The sequence below is a fragment of the Melospiza georgiana genome, chromosome 10 (assembly GCF_028018845.1).
Source record: "Melospiza georgiana isolate bMelGeo1 chromosome 10, bMelGeo1.pri, whole genome shotgun sequence".
NCBI lineage: Eukaryota > Metazoa > Chordata > Aves > Passeriformes > Passerellidae > Melospiza > Melospiza georgiana.
Window position 1 is genome coordinate 10,754,362 of NC_080439.1, and position 17,427 is coordinate 10,771,788.

General features: G+C 49.6%; 1 protein-coding gene across 1 annotated transcript in view; it reads right to left on the minus strand.

Annotated features, from left to right (window-relative positions):
- Positions 1–2,478: 2,478 nt before the first annotated feature.
- Positions 2,479–17,427, minus strand: part of P3H2 (prolyl 3-hydroxylase 2) — a 64,796-nt gene continuing 49,847 nt past the window's right edge. The window contains exons 4-15 of the mRNA XM_058031000.1: positions 15,384–15,515; positions 14,159–14,301; positions 12,600–12,689; positions 12,209–12,249; positions 11,658–11,752; positions 8,453–8,580; positions 7,858–7,953; positions 7,615–7,765; positions 7,013–7,130; positions 6,795–6,870; positions 5,736–5,876; positions 2,479–4,681 (exon numbers count right to left, since the gene is read on the minus strand). Of these exons, the coding sequence (XP_057886983.1) occupies positions 4,589–4,681; positions 5,736–5,876; positions 6,795–6,870; positions 7,013–7,130; positions 7,615–7,765; positions 7,858–7,953; positions 8,453–8,580; positions 11,658–11,752; positions 12,209–12,249; positions 12,600–12,689; positions 14,159–14,301; positions 15,384–15,515 (1,304 nt within the window). The 3' untranslated portion in view covers positions 2,479–4,588. The remainder of the gene's footprint in view (positions 4,682–5,735; positions 5,877–6,794; positions 6,871–7,012; positions 7,131–7,614; positions 7,766–7,857; positions 7,954–8,452; positions 8,581–11,657; positions 11,753–12,208; positions 12,250–12,599; positions 12,690–14,158; positions 14,302–15,383; positions 15,516–17,427) is intronic.

The following is a 17,427-nucleotide window of genomic DNA, read 5'->3' on the forward strand; positions in this document are numbered from 1 at the left end:
CCTGTGAGTGCCCAGGCTCTGCCCAGGTGTAAGCAGGAAGGATGAGCAGGGCTCAGTGCAAACTCCATCTCCTTGCTTTGCCACTCTTTTCAGCTTCAGGCACTGAGGAGCTGCAATGCAAAGCTGACAAACCAGGGCAGGCTCTGCTCCCACCCATGGTCACAGCAGCTCTATCTGTCTAGGGCCTGGGAAATAAAGAAGACATACAAAAAGACCAAACATACCATATTTTATAAGCTTGGAAATAATGGGGTTTAGTCATCATCCAGTGAAGCTGCTGGAAACTGACTGTCCACATGGCTCTAAGCCTCCACAAGAACATTGGCAAGGTTCAGTTGCTTTAAATTAATGCCTCAGAAAGTCTCTCAGGGTAATGCCTATGGAATTTCCAGGTTCCTTTAGACTGTAGCCACTAGACATATTTCAGCCTTGATTATAGATGCAGAAATTTGTAAGTAGCCCCAAGTCTTATGTTCAGGTGAGGTTTCAGGGGTGAACTTTTGGCTGGAGAGAAGCTTTCAGCAGCCACTTGGAGTAAGGCATTTACAGCCCAAGGGGGCTCAGCCTTAGGCTTTCTGCTGGCCTTTCTTGGAGGTTCTTTACTTACACAAGGTGTTTTCCATGCTCCTACCCTCTGCATGAGCATCAGGTGCCTGGCTGAGCTGTCACGACTCCTGTCAGCCACTGCTCCCCAAGCCTTGGTGCTTTTGCTGTCACTGGCTCTTCACACTCTGTTGCTGCATCCCTGACAGCAAAGTGCCATCTTGTCCTTAATAAAGGCATCATTTAATCTGCATTGTCCTGAAATATGATGGACTCCCCTTTGCTGAGACATGCCTGTGGCATAGAGCAGGCTCCCCCAGTGCCCCCACAACCTGCAACACCTTTGTGCAAGGGCTGAGTGAACTTGGCTTGGGCCCCCTTGGACATGAAAGAAAAACAAATCTCCTTGGGAGTAAAGGTCCCCTGGCATGGATTAACAGCATGCAAGCTTCACTTTCCAAACCACATCCACACCCAAACACACACACAGAACCATCTGAGTTGTTGTTTTAAATACTTTTAAATTCCATTATGTTTCCTTTATGGGTAGGTTGTTTTTTTCCTCAAGGACTGTCATAAATCAACCCTGCTAATCCCACTCTACATTTATTATTATTATTATTATTATTATTATTATTATTATTATTATTATTATTATTATTATTATTATTATTATTACTAGGGAGAGCACAGCTGAGTGAACAAGGAACTAAGTCATGGTTCAAACACCTCCATGTCCAAAAGGCTCCTTTTGCTGGTGATAGAACTGGGGAATGTACAACACATGGCCAACACCTAAATGGGTTGTGCTTCCCTTTGGTGGGCAAGCCTTGGGGCTGGCCTGGGAGCCATGAGGTGTGCTCTGAAATGCACATCAGTTTTGAGCTCAGTGCTGTGACTGCAGACACTGCCTCCCTGGGGAGCTACTGCATGATGGGGCTTTAGGAAACAGCAATTACCAGACTGGCAGGTCAGGAGAGGAGTAACAGTGTGAACCTAAGTAGAAGGAAACAAAAATATAAGTACTCTAGGTTGTCCCTGGAGCATATTTGACCAAGGAGGCGTGTATACACTCAGTACTGTTGTCAGCTTTCTTTTAGCAGGAATGCAGGTGCCCTGCAGGCACTCTGGATGTGACCCTGACAGCTCTGGCAGATGCCAGGCCCTACCTCAAATCCAAGAGTTAAAATCACTTCTCAGTCCAAGCCATCTTGGTGGCAACCCATCTCACTTTGATACCACAGATGCAAAAACCTATGCTGTGTTTCGGTGCATACCCCAAAGAGTTCTGCAACTTGCTCCTGTGAGTCTAGAGAGTGCCAATGAACTTGGCACCCACCTCTGCTGTTGCAACAGAAATACAAATCCACTTCTGAGCTAGATTTTGCCAGAGCAGAGGGCTGGAAAAACAAACAAACAGGAAAAGTGCCTTTGACTTACTGCATTCCCATTTTGTGGCTTCAGCATGGCCCAGGCTGCCAGCAGGTTTCACTGGCAGAGCAGCATGGTGAAAGGCATGGCCCAGGCAGCCCAGAGTCTTCTCCTCCCTTCTTGGGGCCTGTTTGCAGTGAGTCCTGCAATGCTGCATCCTCCAAGGCTGCTCCTTGGCCCTGCAGCAGAGCTGTTTCACCAGGGCACCCTGTTTGACCCTGAACACCCAGCAGGGCACAGGGACTGTCCCCCTGCTCACTGCCTGGAGCAGGTCCATGGCATGGAGTTACTGCACAGCTGATACACAGCAAGGCACAGGGACAGGCAGCCAAAAGCACACACACACACGGTCCTCACTGCTCCAGCATGGAGAGGGGGCTGTGCTCTCAGGTGTAAGGCAGGGAACCCCAAAGGCACAGGTACCATCATGAGACAGAGCCCAAACTCCCCGGTCTCTCCTTCTATTTGACTGAAGAAACACAAAGACAGGCCCAGATGTGTTCAGTTTATTTTCCCTGGATTTAGACACAGCTCTGGCTAACCACCACAAGAATGAACAAACCATGGCCTGTGCCAGCCCCTGCACCTCACCTTGCAGCAGAAGCAGCTGGTGGCACCCCTGGGAGGGCTGGGGCTGCACAGGGGCAGCTCTGCAGGATGCACCTGGGCAGTGGTGGCTGGGGGATGGCAGCACAGGCCCACATGGAAGGTGCAGCATTCAGAGTCAAGCCTTGGATGCAGCAGCATGGTGCACGTGGAGGGACCATGAAATGGGGGCCAGCTCTCCAAAGTGAACAGCTGCCCTTCCCTTCTTCTCCCCAGCTTGTCCTCTGGCTGTTTTGAAAAGAGGGATGGAGTTAAGCATTTACAGAAGAGGCACTTAAGCAGGGAAGGCTCTTCAAAGGCAGGAACCTTGGGCAGTTCTTTGGGGAGCCACCTTGATGAATCTTTTCAACAATCAGTGAGGGAAAGGAGATAACAACAAAGGAATAAGCAATTCCCAGAGCCTTTTCCTCTGCAGATGCAGCATTGGATGAGATGCAGCAAATAACTCTTCCAGCATTTTCTGGGTGGTAATAGTTCCCTCTTCACAGTCTGGGCATTTATTTTTCCAGATGCAGTTTACCTCTATCTTGCCCAGGACCAGCTTTTGAGGAGGTCTCTACAGAAAGCCAATCCTTGTCTACAACCTTTGCAGTCAGTGACTGGATGGGAAGAGGGGGCTTCTGAGCCTGGGAGGTTTGAACAGGCAGAAGCTACAGCAGTAAAGAGAAAAGACAATTCTCTGTGGCAGATTTTAAGTCCTGGGAATGCCAAAACTGGCAGAGGGCAGTAGAAAAGGACAGATGAAAGAGCCAATGCAGCAGGGAGCTGAGCAAAGCAGCTCAAGGATGTGAACTCCAGCAAAAGTCCCTGTAGTGTTTTCTGGATAGCAGCCTTGCAGTAATTTCAAGTGAAGATTACTGAAACCTGGCTTTTAGGAACTGTGTTCCAGCAGCAGAAGCAGCTCTTGGGTCAAAATATAAAGTTGCCCTTATGTCTGGGACAGAAATCCTGTGACCCAGTGCCTGTTCTGACTGAGATAGGGGCTTCTCTGATCCCACACACAAGACTAAATTTAATGGTTGGGGAGGAATTATTTACTAGCTCAGCAGCAGTTACCTGACTACTTGCTTTCACTGCAACATCCTCAGGCTGGGTCAGAACTCCTCTGATCAAACAGACACTACCACACCATGAACATCTGCTGCCAGGATGGGAGCATGCAGCCAGGACATCCAGAGTGCAGAGCTACACCATGACCACCCAACACCATGGCACTGTAACTTCCTAAGATGCTTTCCAACAGGGACCCAGAAATTATGACTACAAACTCTGCGTTCCACCAGCAGCAGACTGGGCTGGAAACTCAAAGGATGCAGTGTGAAGCAGCATCCTTCAGTTCCCAGGCCATCAGCAAGAGAAGGGACTGAACATGAGTGACAGACCCTATTTCACTAGAGTCAGCTGCAAATCACATCCCTTCTCCCTGTGCACAGCTCATGGCCCTGCTCAGCAGCTCATTTCCAGAAGCTCTGCTCAGAATTAATGCCCAAACACCAGCTCCACATGCCTACAGAGAAATCTCCGTTTTGCTAGGACTTGGGTTTTCCTTTGTTTTTTTCCCCTAAAAGGCATATTTGAAATGGTGAGAGACAGTCATAACTCCAGTTCTTCTGCTCCAGTTTCCCCCAGTAGGAAGCAGAGCAGGAACACTGGTGCATTAGGACACCTGAGAGTTTTCTCTAGCAGATGCTAAAGAGAAGCAGCTACTTTTGGTTGAGAAAAAAAAAAAAAAGGGTTCTCCAAGGGAGTAGAGTGGGCCTGAATGAGTCCTGAGAAGTGCTAGAGAAAAACAGGGAATGCTGGAAGCAGAGGCAGCCCCATCAGGAGGTGCTGGCACAGGGATGAGGGTTCCAGCAAAAGCTGTGCTAAACACAGAAGAGGCATTCCTGAAACTCCACGATCATATTAACCTGTTAATTTATACAGCATCTCTGTACAAAAATAGAAGGGTTCTAATAAGATTAACAATATTAAATAAATATTTAATAGAAAAAGTCTTTGGCCTAGTTCATAGCTCATCCTTTGGGTTGATGTTCATTTCACTGGGTCCTAGATGTTCCTGGTCCAACATTGCAATCACTTCGTCTGCCTGGATTCGTTCCTGCAAGAGGGGAAGGGAAGAAATGGTAACACAGAGCTTCAGTGCCTGCTCCAGCTAATTCAGTGAGGCTCAGGCTGCTGGGAGGACACACAGCAAGGATTTTATCCCAGAATCAGCAGTGTAGGTGAGAGGATGGGGGAGAGCCTGGGACTCAAGCTGGGGATTTGCTGGGCAAAATTACTCAAATCCCTTTCCACCTCAATGCCTGATTCCCTCCTCCCTGCAGGGCTGCAGTGGTTGGGGCAGAGCTGATGTTCTGTGGTCCCCTGATCACACTTCACTAGCAGCCACTGCCACAGCACACCCTCCTCCTGTCCCCTCTGCTTGTTGATTTCCAGACCTCAGGCAGGGCTGATCTCCCACCATACAGGCACCAAGCTTGGAGGAATTTCTGCTAATGCAAAAAACCTGAGAGACACTGATTTACATGTCTGAAAATAAGCTTTTCCCCAAACCTCACAGCCCACCTCCATCACAAGGCAGAGGAATGAGAGTTTTACATTCTCCCTGCATTTAGTTTTGCTCGGTCTTGTATCTTTCATTTTTACAGAGCAGAATTGCTACCAAAGGGAGGCAGGGACTGGTACAGCAGCCTTTTAAAACAGAATGTGGAGGGTGCCTGGTGAAAAGCATCACGGCCCAGATCTTCCAAGGCATCTTGGGTGTCCAGAGCCATAGATTTCAAGTTGCTGAAGTGCTTATGGGAGGCCTTAGCAGCAGGACTCACCCAGCACTCTGAGCTGTGGATGGCTTTGCAGGAGTTCCCCATCCATCAGGCTGCTGCCACTAGGTGTCAGAAATGGCCTTTCCACACCCCACTCAGCACTCCAGCCCAGCACTGCACCCCACCGGCCAAGGGCAATGCGTGCCCAGGACCAGGACTGGCAGGAAAAACCTGCCCTGGGGCCACCAGCTCCTCTCACGAGAGTGCTGCTGTGGGGGCTGTAATGGGAGGAAAACAGATCTACTGGGACTAGAGAAAATAAGATGGTCCTGGCTCCTGTGGGATGCTGGGTATGCCCCAACTCCCCTCACACAGGATGGAGGGACTCACCAGCTCTCTGTAGAGAGGGTCCAAGGTGAACCAGAGAGCCACAGCGCAGCGCTGGCCCTTGGTGACCGCCTTCACCCCGTGGGGGTTCTCGCCGCCCGACGAGAAGCTGATCATCCTCCCACACTTGGGCTTGATGGAGGCCTGCAGGGAAACAGCACAACAGGCTGGCAAGGGGCTGCACATGCTGGCCTGGCTGGGCTCACCACGCCCCAGGGCTTGGGACATTACTGGGCATCCCTCTGCTTCGCGCCAGGACCTGGTGAGCTGCCTGGGGGGACATGCAGAGCCCTGGGCATGGCTGGCAAAACGTGTAGGGTAAATAGGGAGCTGTGAAGCTTGCTCCTGCAGTGCAGACATCGTGCAGAAAGGACACAATGGCATGGAGTCTCTGGAAAGCCTACAGGTGACCACCTAGAGCACACTGGGGCCATGGCATAACTCCAGGGAGGTCCAGGATAAGCCTGGCATGGCTGTCAAATACCTCTTTCTTTCTTCTCTTGGCAAGAGTCCACAAGAGTCCTGCAGGACCTTGGGAGGAGAACTGCCAACCAAACCAACCCTCAGGCACTTAAGTAGACACAATCTACCCTCCAGCTTCTCCAGAGACCCCAGCATAGTGCCCAGACCTCTGTCCAACCATAAAGTGGGTGCCCAGCTTCCTTAATGGCCCCAAACAGAGGTGAGGGCTCATGCCTGAGCCACATCCCTCTCAGGGTCTGATATCCACCACTGTGACCCACTCTGGAACAAGAGACCTGCATCTGTGTGGAGACACCACCTCATGTTTGACCACGAGATGGGGTGGCAGCTCAGCAATCCTCCAGGCCAGGGACAACTACCAGCCATCCCTCTGCCTGCCCTTGGGGTGGGGAGAACCCCTAATCCACAGGTTTACTGTTTGGCATGGCCTCTAGGGAGGGAGCAGATGGTCTGTGCACCTCTGCAGCAGGATTTTGTATGGGCTGTTTGCAAGGTAGGAGCCACAGGCTGCCTGGGGAAGCCCAGAGCCCTGAGCATGGACTTATGAGGAACAGCTTTTGGCCCACAGCACCAACTCACTGTCACAGTTTTGGCGTCCATCTCGGTGAAAATGAACTCGCCGCCTTCAAAATCTGCGTTCATGTACAGGAGGGCACTGGGGAAGGAAGTGGGAAACCCCAGTTAGGGGAGCACTGGGGAGGTCTCAAGGCTGACCCCCACCTCCTGGACAGATCCCACAGTGCTCCACGGTGGGGACAGCCAGAGGGAGAGAAGTTCCTAGGGAGATTCCTTCCTACCTGTAATCCCGAAAGGTGTAGGCAGGAGGTTCCTTCCAGCACTCATTGGCTTCAGGGTCCAAGAGGCAATTGTCAGCATGGATGGGATGGCTCAGATCATTCCTGCGCTCCTGCTGGCCTAGGCAGGGCCATGTGGAGGAGGGGGGAAGGAGAAGGGATGGATGAGATGGGAATGCCATGCTCTGTGGGGTCCCATCATGGGGTGGGAGCCTACCCTGACCCCACTCCAGGTGGTGTTCACAGGTGAGAGGAGGAAAGGAATGGCTGGGGAGAAAAGGCAACATCTGAGGACGCAGATCTGCACAGCTCTGCCTTTTTCTGACTGCGGGGAAGTGAAATGGAGAACTGGGGCTGAGGTGGAAAGGAAAAGGGACAGACAAGAGAAAAGGGAGGAGAAAATAGAAGAGTTGCAGATATGAAAACCAAGAGACATCCCAGAAATTATTTTTCTGAGGGACAGCAGTGTCCACTTTTTGCTGCTGTGGGATGCTGACTTTGCCCAGCCTTGGCCACCCATTTAAGCATTAAGCACAACAGAGCCGTTCTGAGCTCATGAAGCCCCCCTGGAGGGCTGAAGCCCTCCCAAGCTCCCTGCTCCTCACCAGAGAGGGCGGTGCGGCACACCAGGTGTGTGTAGGAGAAGTAGAGCGTGGAGTTGAGCTGGAAATAGGACTGGACGATCCTGCGAGCCTTCTCACTGATGTCATAGAACAGCCGGGCACTCTTCAGGGGGACACGGCCCTCGTAGCCATACTGGGCAAGGAGAGGGCCAGGGAGAGGTCAGTGTCATGTGCTGACTGGGAGGGAGGGCATGGGAGAGGAGGAAAAGGAGGAGGGAGCTGTACCTTGAGGGCTTTGAGGACAGTGGCTCCTTCAAATCTCTCATTCGGGGTGTGGGGGGAGGTTTTGCCCCTGTAACCATCTCCAGCCAACATGATCCCCTGGAAAACAGGAATACAGATGAGGGGTGAAGTGGTGTGTCAGGAGAGAGGGATCTGCAATGGAAGCACATGGCACCCTCTTCCCCAAATCCCCCAGGGCTGCATTCACTGGGCCAGGTGAGTTGGGGTGGAAAGGTGCTGCAGCTCTCTGTGAGCACAGGTGCAGGATATCAACCACCACCTCCCAACTGGGGATGTTCAGGCACCCTCAGTGCCTTGCCAAGCTCAGTTAATGGTGAATGAGAAGGCACACCCAGACTTGTGGATGAGCATCCTTTGGGGAAAGAGCTCTTTCTGCACAGGCTGTGTCCTGCAGCCCAGGATGGAGCAGCAGCTCCCGTGCTGCAGTTATGAGTGTGCACTGGGGACAAGCATCCACCTGCTCTCCACAGGCACCCTGCCATCACCTGTAACACTCAGCAAGGCATGAACCCATGGTCTCCAGGGGCTGATCACACATTCAGCTGTCACACTGAGCCCGGGGACATTGCCCACTCACACTGGCCACCCTGTGCAGCTCCCGGCACTGCTCCTCCGAGATGACGTTATCCAGCAGCACTCGCTGGGTGCCATTCAGCTGCTGAGAGTTATAGACAAACTTCACATCGCTGTAGAGAAGAGGGCCCCCTGAGGAGAGACACAAAACCATCCTGCTGAACATGCCCTGGCCTTGTGGACATCTTGTACAGAGCCTGGAGGCCAGCTGATGTCACCCAGGTGTGCTGACAGGCAAAGAGCTCCACAGCTCTTTGAGAGAGAGCAGAGTGTTATTGTAAATCAAAGGCAACTCCGACGAAGGGGAGAGAAAATGATGATGCATCTGACTCCATCATCAGAAAGCTAATTAATTACTTTATTATACTACACTATATACATTTCATCTAAACTGAATCTGCCATGCACTCACTCTTGCTCACAACAGCACAGAACTGCACTCCTCTCTCATTCTCCCATGACTGTCCCATGACAGTCTGACACACACACACACACCTGGCCCTGATAGGCCAAGGGAACAAAACATCCTCACTTTGGGTAAACAATCTCCATATTGCATTCTACTTTAGCTCAACACAGGCATACCAAGCGAGATAAGAATTGTGTTTTCCTTCTTCTCTGCTCGTCTCACAGCTTCACTCTTTTCAGAGGGCATGTGATTACTACAGTGTGGCCTCCCATCAGTCACAAAAGAAACAGAAGCAATGGGCACACAAGAAGATGAAATCAATCTGATATAGGAGCATCAGCATTTTCTACCTTCTCAACAGCTACCTTGCAAATGCAGGGGCCACAGCCTGGAAACACCAAGCCCTAGTGGGACAGAGGGAGAGACAGGGACAGTGGCTAATGGCTCTCCAGCCCAGCTGTCAACACCCAAGTAGATTCCCACTGCATTTTGTGCTGTGTGGATGCTGCTGGCTTGGCATGCAAAGCCACCCTCTGCAGTTGTCATCAGTGTTTTTTGTCTGCCATACACAGAGAAAGCCTCACATGGTGCTGAGCTTGCAGCAAGCATTGCTCTCCTCCAAGAGGAGGGCAGGGAGTGGGTGAGCCAGAGGACTCTTGGGATAATCCTCCTCCACTGAGGCAAAGGAGCTGGCAGGGGCTGTCCCTGCCATCCCTCACATCCTGCCTCTGAGCTGCCTCCCTCTGCTGCACGCTTTTAACAAGAGGTTTCAATCCATCCCCATCAAATCTGACTGATCCAAAAACCAGAGCAAGGCCCCTAAACCACCGTCTTTTGAGCCTCTTCCACACATCTCCTCAAAGAAAGAAAAGGAAAGAAATGGTAACAATAAAAGCCTAAACCAGATGTCTCTCCAGGAAAAAAATGAACTATATCTAAACTGTGAAGAAAATTATTTGTTGTCACAGACAAGCAACAAAATAGAGGAAACAGAGCTGCAGAGTTCCTTCCCACCATGCGGCATATGGAAACTTCTCTGTGACAATGCTTTTGTAACTTCTACTTTTCCTGTCTGTTGAGTCAAAACTGTGTTCTTGGCAGGTCTCCTTGGCCTATGGAAGACACATAAACCCCACAAGCCCTGTCATTAGCTCACAGCATTATTTCTGAAGAGTTAAGTTTCTTGGAAATGGAAAATATGGGATGTTTCTGGTGTTCACTGTGCTGATTTTGTTGCCTGATAATCACACTTCTTGCAAATGCAGCTGGATCAGAATCAGAATTCTCAAATCCAAGCTCCTGGCATGCTCCAGCACAGGGCTGAGTTCTCCAGCTCAGCTGTTCCTCCCCAGCCATAAGCACATGAGGGATGAACATGGAAGTTATTGCTCAACACTTCCAACATTTCTCTCGGTTCCTCCCAGGGAACAAATGGGGCAGCTCTGTGCCATGGGCACGGAACCCTTGTCCCACACTGACAGTGTGCTCCCACCTGCTTTCCTTGCCTCTGCCTGCTCTGAGCACCAGCACAGACAGACCTGTGTCTGTGCTCTGTGAAAAACACCCCTGAGAAACTGAGGAATTCTTTGGACTTTTGGGAGAGAAGGAATTGGCAGAAAGGAGGAAGCGGGGAAAGGTAGAAGTATAGAAGAGTACAAAATTAGAATGACTTTTGGACTTTTCTTTTTCCAAATAAAAAGAGAGAAAGAAAACAAAAAACAACCAAAAAAACCAGTATCTGGATGGACAAAAATCCCAGTTCCTTTTTGATTGATTCCGTTTTCTTTGTAAACAAAAACATTCTGCAAGTAAACCAGAATAAGAGCATAGAAAGGAATAAAAACAGAAAGAAGGACTCTGAAATTACTGGGTTATAAACAGCAAACAGGCCAACAAATATAATTCAACCAGTTCTTGGCTTAAGCAAGATCTTTGGTATCTTCCTGTGGTATTTGTCTATTTTATGTACAGCTAGAGAAGGGATAACACCACTCTGAGCACAACACTGAGCAGCTGGACACAACTTGGGTTGGGGAAAGCTGTGAAATTCCCCAAAAAGAGCTACCACCCATTGCATTACAGTGAGGTTTAATTGCCTGCTGCTGTGGAGCTGGCTCACTAGAGACACAAGACATCTCCTGGCTTGAGACCCTGTTGTTTTGCAGCAAGGATTCTGCTTTGGTGCTTGGCTACAATATTGTTTTTCAAAATTGTTAAGGGGAAAAATCCTATCTTTAGTAGATGTTATGGTATTTTCTGTGGCTGCCGAAAATGTGCTGAAATCAGATGAAATGTCTGCTGACAGGCTTATAAACAAAGTGATTTCATGTGAGTTAAGACATGAAATCATAAGCTTAGTCTGCAAAGAGAAGTGATTGCTAGTATGGTGAGATCCAGCACATTGAGCAAAGCATGAGGCTGCTCCCAGCACCCATCCTCGGTCCAGCAGCCTGGACAACAGGGAACACACTGATCTCAAAAGCACTGGGACAGAAGACTACTGTTTGCTGCTTGCTTTCCCCATGGTGAGGAAGACCCAGCCTCCCAGCTCCACATCTCAGAGCTCTGTACTGAGTAGCCCAGCAGGTGGAAAAACAAGTCCAAGGCACAGAAGTGCCCTGGGATCCACAGACCCAGAAATGCTGTGGCAGACTGAAGACTTGTCTGTCTCTTAAACAAAACTTGAACTCCCTTAAATAGGAGTAGCCCTCACTACCCAGTGGCCAGCCTTTGCAGTCTGCAGTCTCTAGCAACAGGAAAAAAAATCCCAATTTTGTTGAGACATGTTCAACAGCCTTACCCTCCTTCAGCTCTCGATCTGGCTTTGGCATGGGTTTCTTTGTCAGGGACAGCCGGGGCCCATCCTCGGGTTCACTGCTGATGCTTGATGGGACACTGAGGAGCAAAAGAGAAAAGGAACATCATGACTTTGGCCACAAGTTCTTCAACTTGCATTTTTGCTCCCTTTGGAAACTAACACACAAAAACCCCAAGCAAATCAGTACTTTGTACAAATGTCACAGCCATACAAGCTGAAGCCCTGTCCTATGGCAAACATTGCTGTTGTGGTAATGAGAGCAACAGCTTCCACCAACAAAGCACAGACACCAACAAATCTGACCAGCACAACTTGGCTCAGCAATCAAGTTCCCTCTAGATCATTGCTGGTTTTGAGGCGCTAAGTTAAAATAAGGTTCTTGTGGGAATGTTTGCAATGGCAAGGGGCAGAGGGCCCTAATTCAACCAGGATGGTGTGCTGGGTGGATGGGCAGTACCCCTGAGTGGCAGGCTGGTACCCCACCATGATCCCACCATGGGGAATGGTGAAGCTGCAGCTCAGCTGTGGCTCACCTGTGCTCGTCCTGGCGGGCGCCATACCTGTTCCAGTAGTTCTGTGGGAAAAGAGAGGACAAACTTCTTAATCTAATGCTCCAGCCAAAGCCAGGGCATTACCTGCTCTGCCTGACTCCCAGGGACATCAACCAGCCTCTCTGGCTCCATCCCACATAACTTTGGGCAATGGCCTGAGTTCACCAGATTGAAAATGTGGATGAGGCTGTATGCGCCTCTCCTTCACCCCAGGAATGCCTCCTTTGCTTTGCCATCCCTGTTTTGCTACAGGGAACAAACCAGGCCAAGACCCAGCTCCTGAGTCACCCACAGAGGGCTGGATTGACGGGAGAGGGGCAGGGGGAGCTGTCCTAGAGCCGTGAGCTGCTGGCCCAGCACAGGCAGGCGTTACCGGCTCCGTGTAGGCGAATCCCAGCCCGGCCGCCGCCACCCGCAGCAGGTGGGACTCCAGCTTGTGCCGCCGCAGCAGCGCTCTGGCCTCCTGCAAAGAGAACAAAAACACGAGCAGATGCACGTGGCCAGCTTCTGCAGGACAGTGCAATGCCCCTCTGCTTCACAGGGGTTTGGTTTCCATGCAATGCTGCTGGTTTCTTTGGGTTGAGGGATGCTTGGGCCAACCCGAGGCACGAGGCTGAGCCACTCAATACATGACAGAAGCCTGAATCCCCAAAATTCGTAAGGCTGAATCCCCAAAACACATGTCCAAAGATGGCAGAAATTCCTGAACACCTTGGTGAGCCTCGAAATATCTGGGCAAAAGGCTGGCCAGAGAAACCCCAGCTGCAGAATGAGGTCAAGTTCAGGCTGATGGGGCAGGGACCCTGGCTGGGCTGTGCCTCAGTTCCCCCCATGGAGCCCATGGCCTGGCCCTGGGATGCACTCAGAGTGCTTGGATAGGGGGCAAAGCTTAGGCAGCTGGAAATTGTCGATCAGAGGGCTTTATTTTGAATGAAAAATCTGCAAACACTGGCATTTTTCCTAGAAAACTATTGTGCAAAGCAAAAATAAATTCATTTTTTTAACAGAAAACTTCAAAACACTCTAAACTATTAAATTTTTTTGCCAACTTCAGAGTTTTTTCCCTAGATTCATTTTGTGATGGAAAAGAACATTTTTTTCTTGTTTTCCTTTTCATAATTTTACTTTTATTTTTTAGTACTTTATCAAATTCACCCTGATTTGCCTGGATGTCAAGGAATTCCCAAAGGAATGGAAAAAACAGTTCCTGCCAGCACTCTGTTTATGGTGTGAGAGAAATGACTGGGATGGGATGGGATGGGATGGGATGGGATGGGATGGGATGGGATGGGATGGGATGGGATGGGATGGGATGGGATGGGATGGGAGGAATTTCTGTATGGTGAGGAAGGCAGCCCCAGGGCCAGAGATAAGGGCTGCCTAGACTGGAGAGGAAGCCTGTCCTGCTGGGTGATGGAACACACACTGTTTGGTTACTTGACCCCAGCCTAACCCTGTGATAGCAGAGCTACTGTCTGCACAACAGGCTGAGCCCTGAACTCCAAGCTAAGAGATTTGAGAGTAATGCTGGGATCCCATCCTCCCCTGGGAAATTTTTCCTAGCCCTGTCTGAAGAGATGCTGCCCTTTGCTTGGAGTTTCATTACATTCCTCCTCCATGTATCCGCCAGAGCACTGGGCAAGAGGAGGGTTTACACTGTTGGTCACTGCCCTCCCTGGCCTTGCTCAGGCTTTACTAGGCTGAAGTCCCCATTTAAAGAAAATCCTGTCCACGAGCTTCTCCCCTACACCAGTGACTCTGAACTTGCACGCTGAAAATCACCACCTCAGCATCACCAGCAAGCCCAGGACTTCTGCTTCTCTTTTTAAAGTGGTCCCAGCGGGGCAAAGCTGCCAGGCTGCTTTAATTTCCACCACATTTTTTTTTGTTAAAATCTCCCACCAAGAGCTCTGAGGTGTCACTCAGTCTCACCTTTCTGGGTTTGATGGTGGCTGGATCCACTGTGCCTTCCAAGAGACCCTCGTAATAACCTGCATTCTCCAGGACATCTTCATCGTCCGGGTGGAACAGCAGGTAGGACTTGGCACACTCCAGGGCTTTCACATAGTCACCAACTGGGGGGAACAAACAGTGGTCAGGGGAGCACAGGAGGGCACAGGGGGCTCACACAGAGCCCAGGAGGGGACTCAGCCCCCACAGAGCAGGGAGGGAAGCACAGCCTGAGCTCCCCCTCAGCTGAAGCAGCAGCCCAGGACTTCGTGGGGCTCTTTTGATGCCTCTTTGTCTTAACCACTTCACCAGCAGGGAAACTGAGGCACAGAAACAAGACTTTTCTACCATCACGCACAGACCAGATGGTATCCAAATTGCACCCAAATGGATGGGCAGGTCTGGCATCAAACTGCCTCTGATCTGTGCAGCATTTCTCAGGGCCCAGGGGTTTTCACCCACCACAGCAAACTTCTCACTGGGCAGAGGAATAAAGAAACCTGTACACCACACATGAACTTCTGCTTTCTTCCTGTTGTGATGATGAATCTTTATGTTTTAGTAGAAATTTTGACCCTTGCAGAGTCTGCCCTTTTCAGTAAAAAGTTATTAGCAAAGGCCTGAGAGAGCAGATGTCTATTTTCTTTTATGTAACAAAACATAATAAAATAGCCCACAGAACCACACAACTGGCATGATATTTTAGCACTGCCAACCCCTGACATTTTGCCATGCTGCCAACTCCTGCAACTTCGCTGCGAATCCTGAAATATTTGGTAATTGTCAAAAATTGGCATCTTGGGATAAGCTTGAGCTAAGTCATATGTCTGTTATATATTAATTTAGAAAATGTATCAGTTCATTTCAGAAAATGTGAAACATATGAATCCCAAGGATTTTAATATTAAAAGGCAAATGAAATGACCCTAAAAAACCATGATTTATATAAAGAAAAGTAATGTTTAAGCTAAAGGTTAGGCTTTTAAAACCTGACTGATCATCTAAAACACCTTCATAAAATTACTTCACTGTATTTTAGTCAACCTGACTTTTGAAGAGACCATTTCCAGTGTCCTTTGCTTCTCTTTCAGACCGTGCCTCTGCGTCGCTGTAGTGTGGGCACTGGGGGAAATAGCCTTATTCCCATACGGAAGAAATTGCACAGAATGAGCAGAACTCAGCAGTGCTGTGAGGGACAGGACTTTACCTCTGTAATAGGCAAACTGCAGGTAGTCGTAGTGGAGGGGCAGGAAGTTCTCGATGGGCGAGATGCGGCCCGAGCGCGTGGCCAGCTCCCGGACACAGTCGTGCTTGCAGGCCAGCACCTGCAGGTAGTGATCTGCCAGGAAAGAGGGAGAGCTGCTCTGAGCTGAGGGGACGGTGACAGTGCCCAGACAAGGACAGACAGAGGTTCAAACTCCTCAGCTGAGGGATGTGCAACTCACACTGCTCTGGCCCGGCAGGTGAGTGTGCACCGCGGGAAAGAGCTCATAGTGTAAATCGAAGGCAACTCTGACGTTGGTGAGGGAGAGAGAATGATGCATCTGACTCCATGGATATCAAAAGGCTAATTAATTACTTTATCATACTACACTATATACATTTCATCTAAATTGAATCTGCCAAGCACTCACTCTGCACACAACTGCTCACACTGTACAGAATCCCATGACTGTCAGCAACAGTCCCAACACACACACACAGTTAGCCCTGACAGGCCAAGGACACAAAACATCCTCACTTTGGATAAACAATCTCCATATTGCATTCTACTTTGGCACAACACATGCACAGCAAGTGATAAGAATTGTGTTTTCCCTTTCTCTGAGGTTCAGAGAATGTGAATCTCAGAAATGCTTGGGAAGGATTGTGCCTTGCTCTTCCCTGTAAAATGTGGCGACAGCTCAGGCTCTCCCCCAGAGCCAATTGGACAGAGCTGCAGTTATATTTTTGTCTCCTTTAAGAAATGCCTTTCTCCTTCTCTCAACTGTAGAGGGAGCTTGAGCATCTCTTTGGTGTGGCAGGAGCTGCGGCGTGCAGGGACTGCAGGTGGCAGGTCGCACTTCAGCCCCAAGAGACAAATGAAAAAGCAAGCAGAGAGGTGAAGACAAGGTGGCCACATGTGCTGCCACATGAAATCCAGCTCCAGACTCCCTTCCAGCAGCTCATCCTTAATCCTCTCCTTTCCTGCAGCAAGAAAGCTCCAGAGGGCACAGGGAGGTTTAGCTAAGAGGGGCTGGTGCTGGTTCTCAGCACAGCCAAGCAAGGCCAGTCTGAAAGGTCTGAGGTGCAAATCTGGGTAGCAAAAATCCCCCTGTTTGCTGCTTCTCAAAGATGAGGCACCCCCCAGGGAATCACAAGCACGTGGTAAATACTTGCCATTAACAAAGTTTCTTAATTAGTGGGACTCCATAGTATAGACGTTGTACCAGCTGTACAGTTTCAAAGCCAACACTGACATCTGATTCCATTTTGGAGCCTTTGCTGCAATGTACTTACGAATCTAATTTGCTTGCTCTGTCTCTGCACACCATTAAAAACCTTAAGAAACAAACACAGGCTTGAAAATAATCATGTGCTCAGCTACCAAGGCATTTCTTAAGAGCTGCCATAAAAACCACCTGAGGAATTTGCAATGAAACCAAGTGGAAACTCAGAACAGTGCCTATGTGCTCTTGGCTCTTGACAGGTAGTCTGAGTAGTTTTCTGACTTACCATGCATTTTCAGGGTATTACATTAGGAAAAGCAAGAAGGGAAAGGACATAAATCATATTGTTGTAATTTAAACCTGTTTAAGCATCCTAGATCTGAAATAATCAATCCATCAATGAGAAGTACTGTTTTTTCTTGGTACTGTAATCAATTCACTGAAATGTATCTGTCCTTAGGGGAAAAAGGTGAGAGTGTTTCAACCCCAAGCAGCAGCAGAGCAAATCAGTTTGGGATTAAAAAGAAATGAATTTGAAGAAACCTAAACCCTCTTTTCTTGGTGTATTATGTGTTCCCACTCCCCACTGAAATGTCTGAGCCTGAGTGCCTTGGACCAGGGGTGAACTTTGGATTATCCTGTCCTGGAAGGAGCCACCTCGATTCCTACAGAAGAGCAGTTGCACCAAGGATCTTATTTCCCTCCCTCAGCTCCATGTTCCTTTGGGTGCCTGAATGTCCTGGGGTTTGGGGTAGTTATGGCCAGGCACACATGGCCAAGCCTCAGCCCTTGCAGGGACCCTCTGGCTGCTGTCCCCCCAGG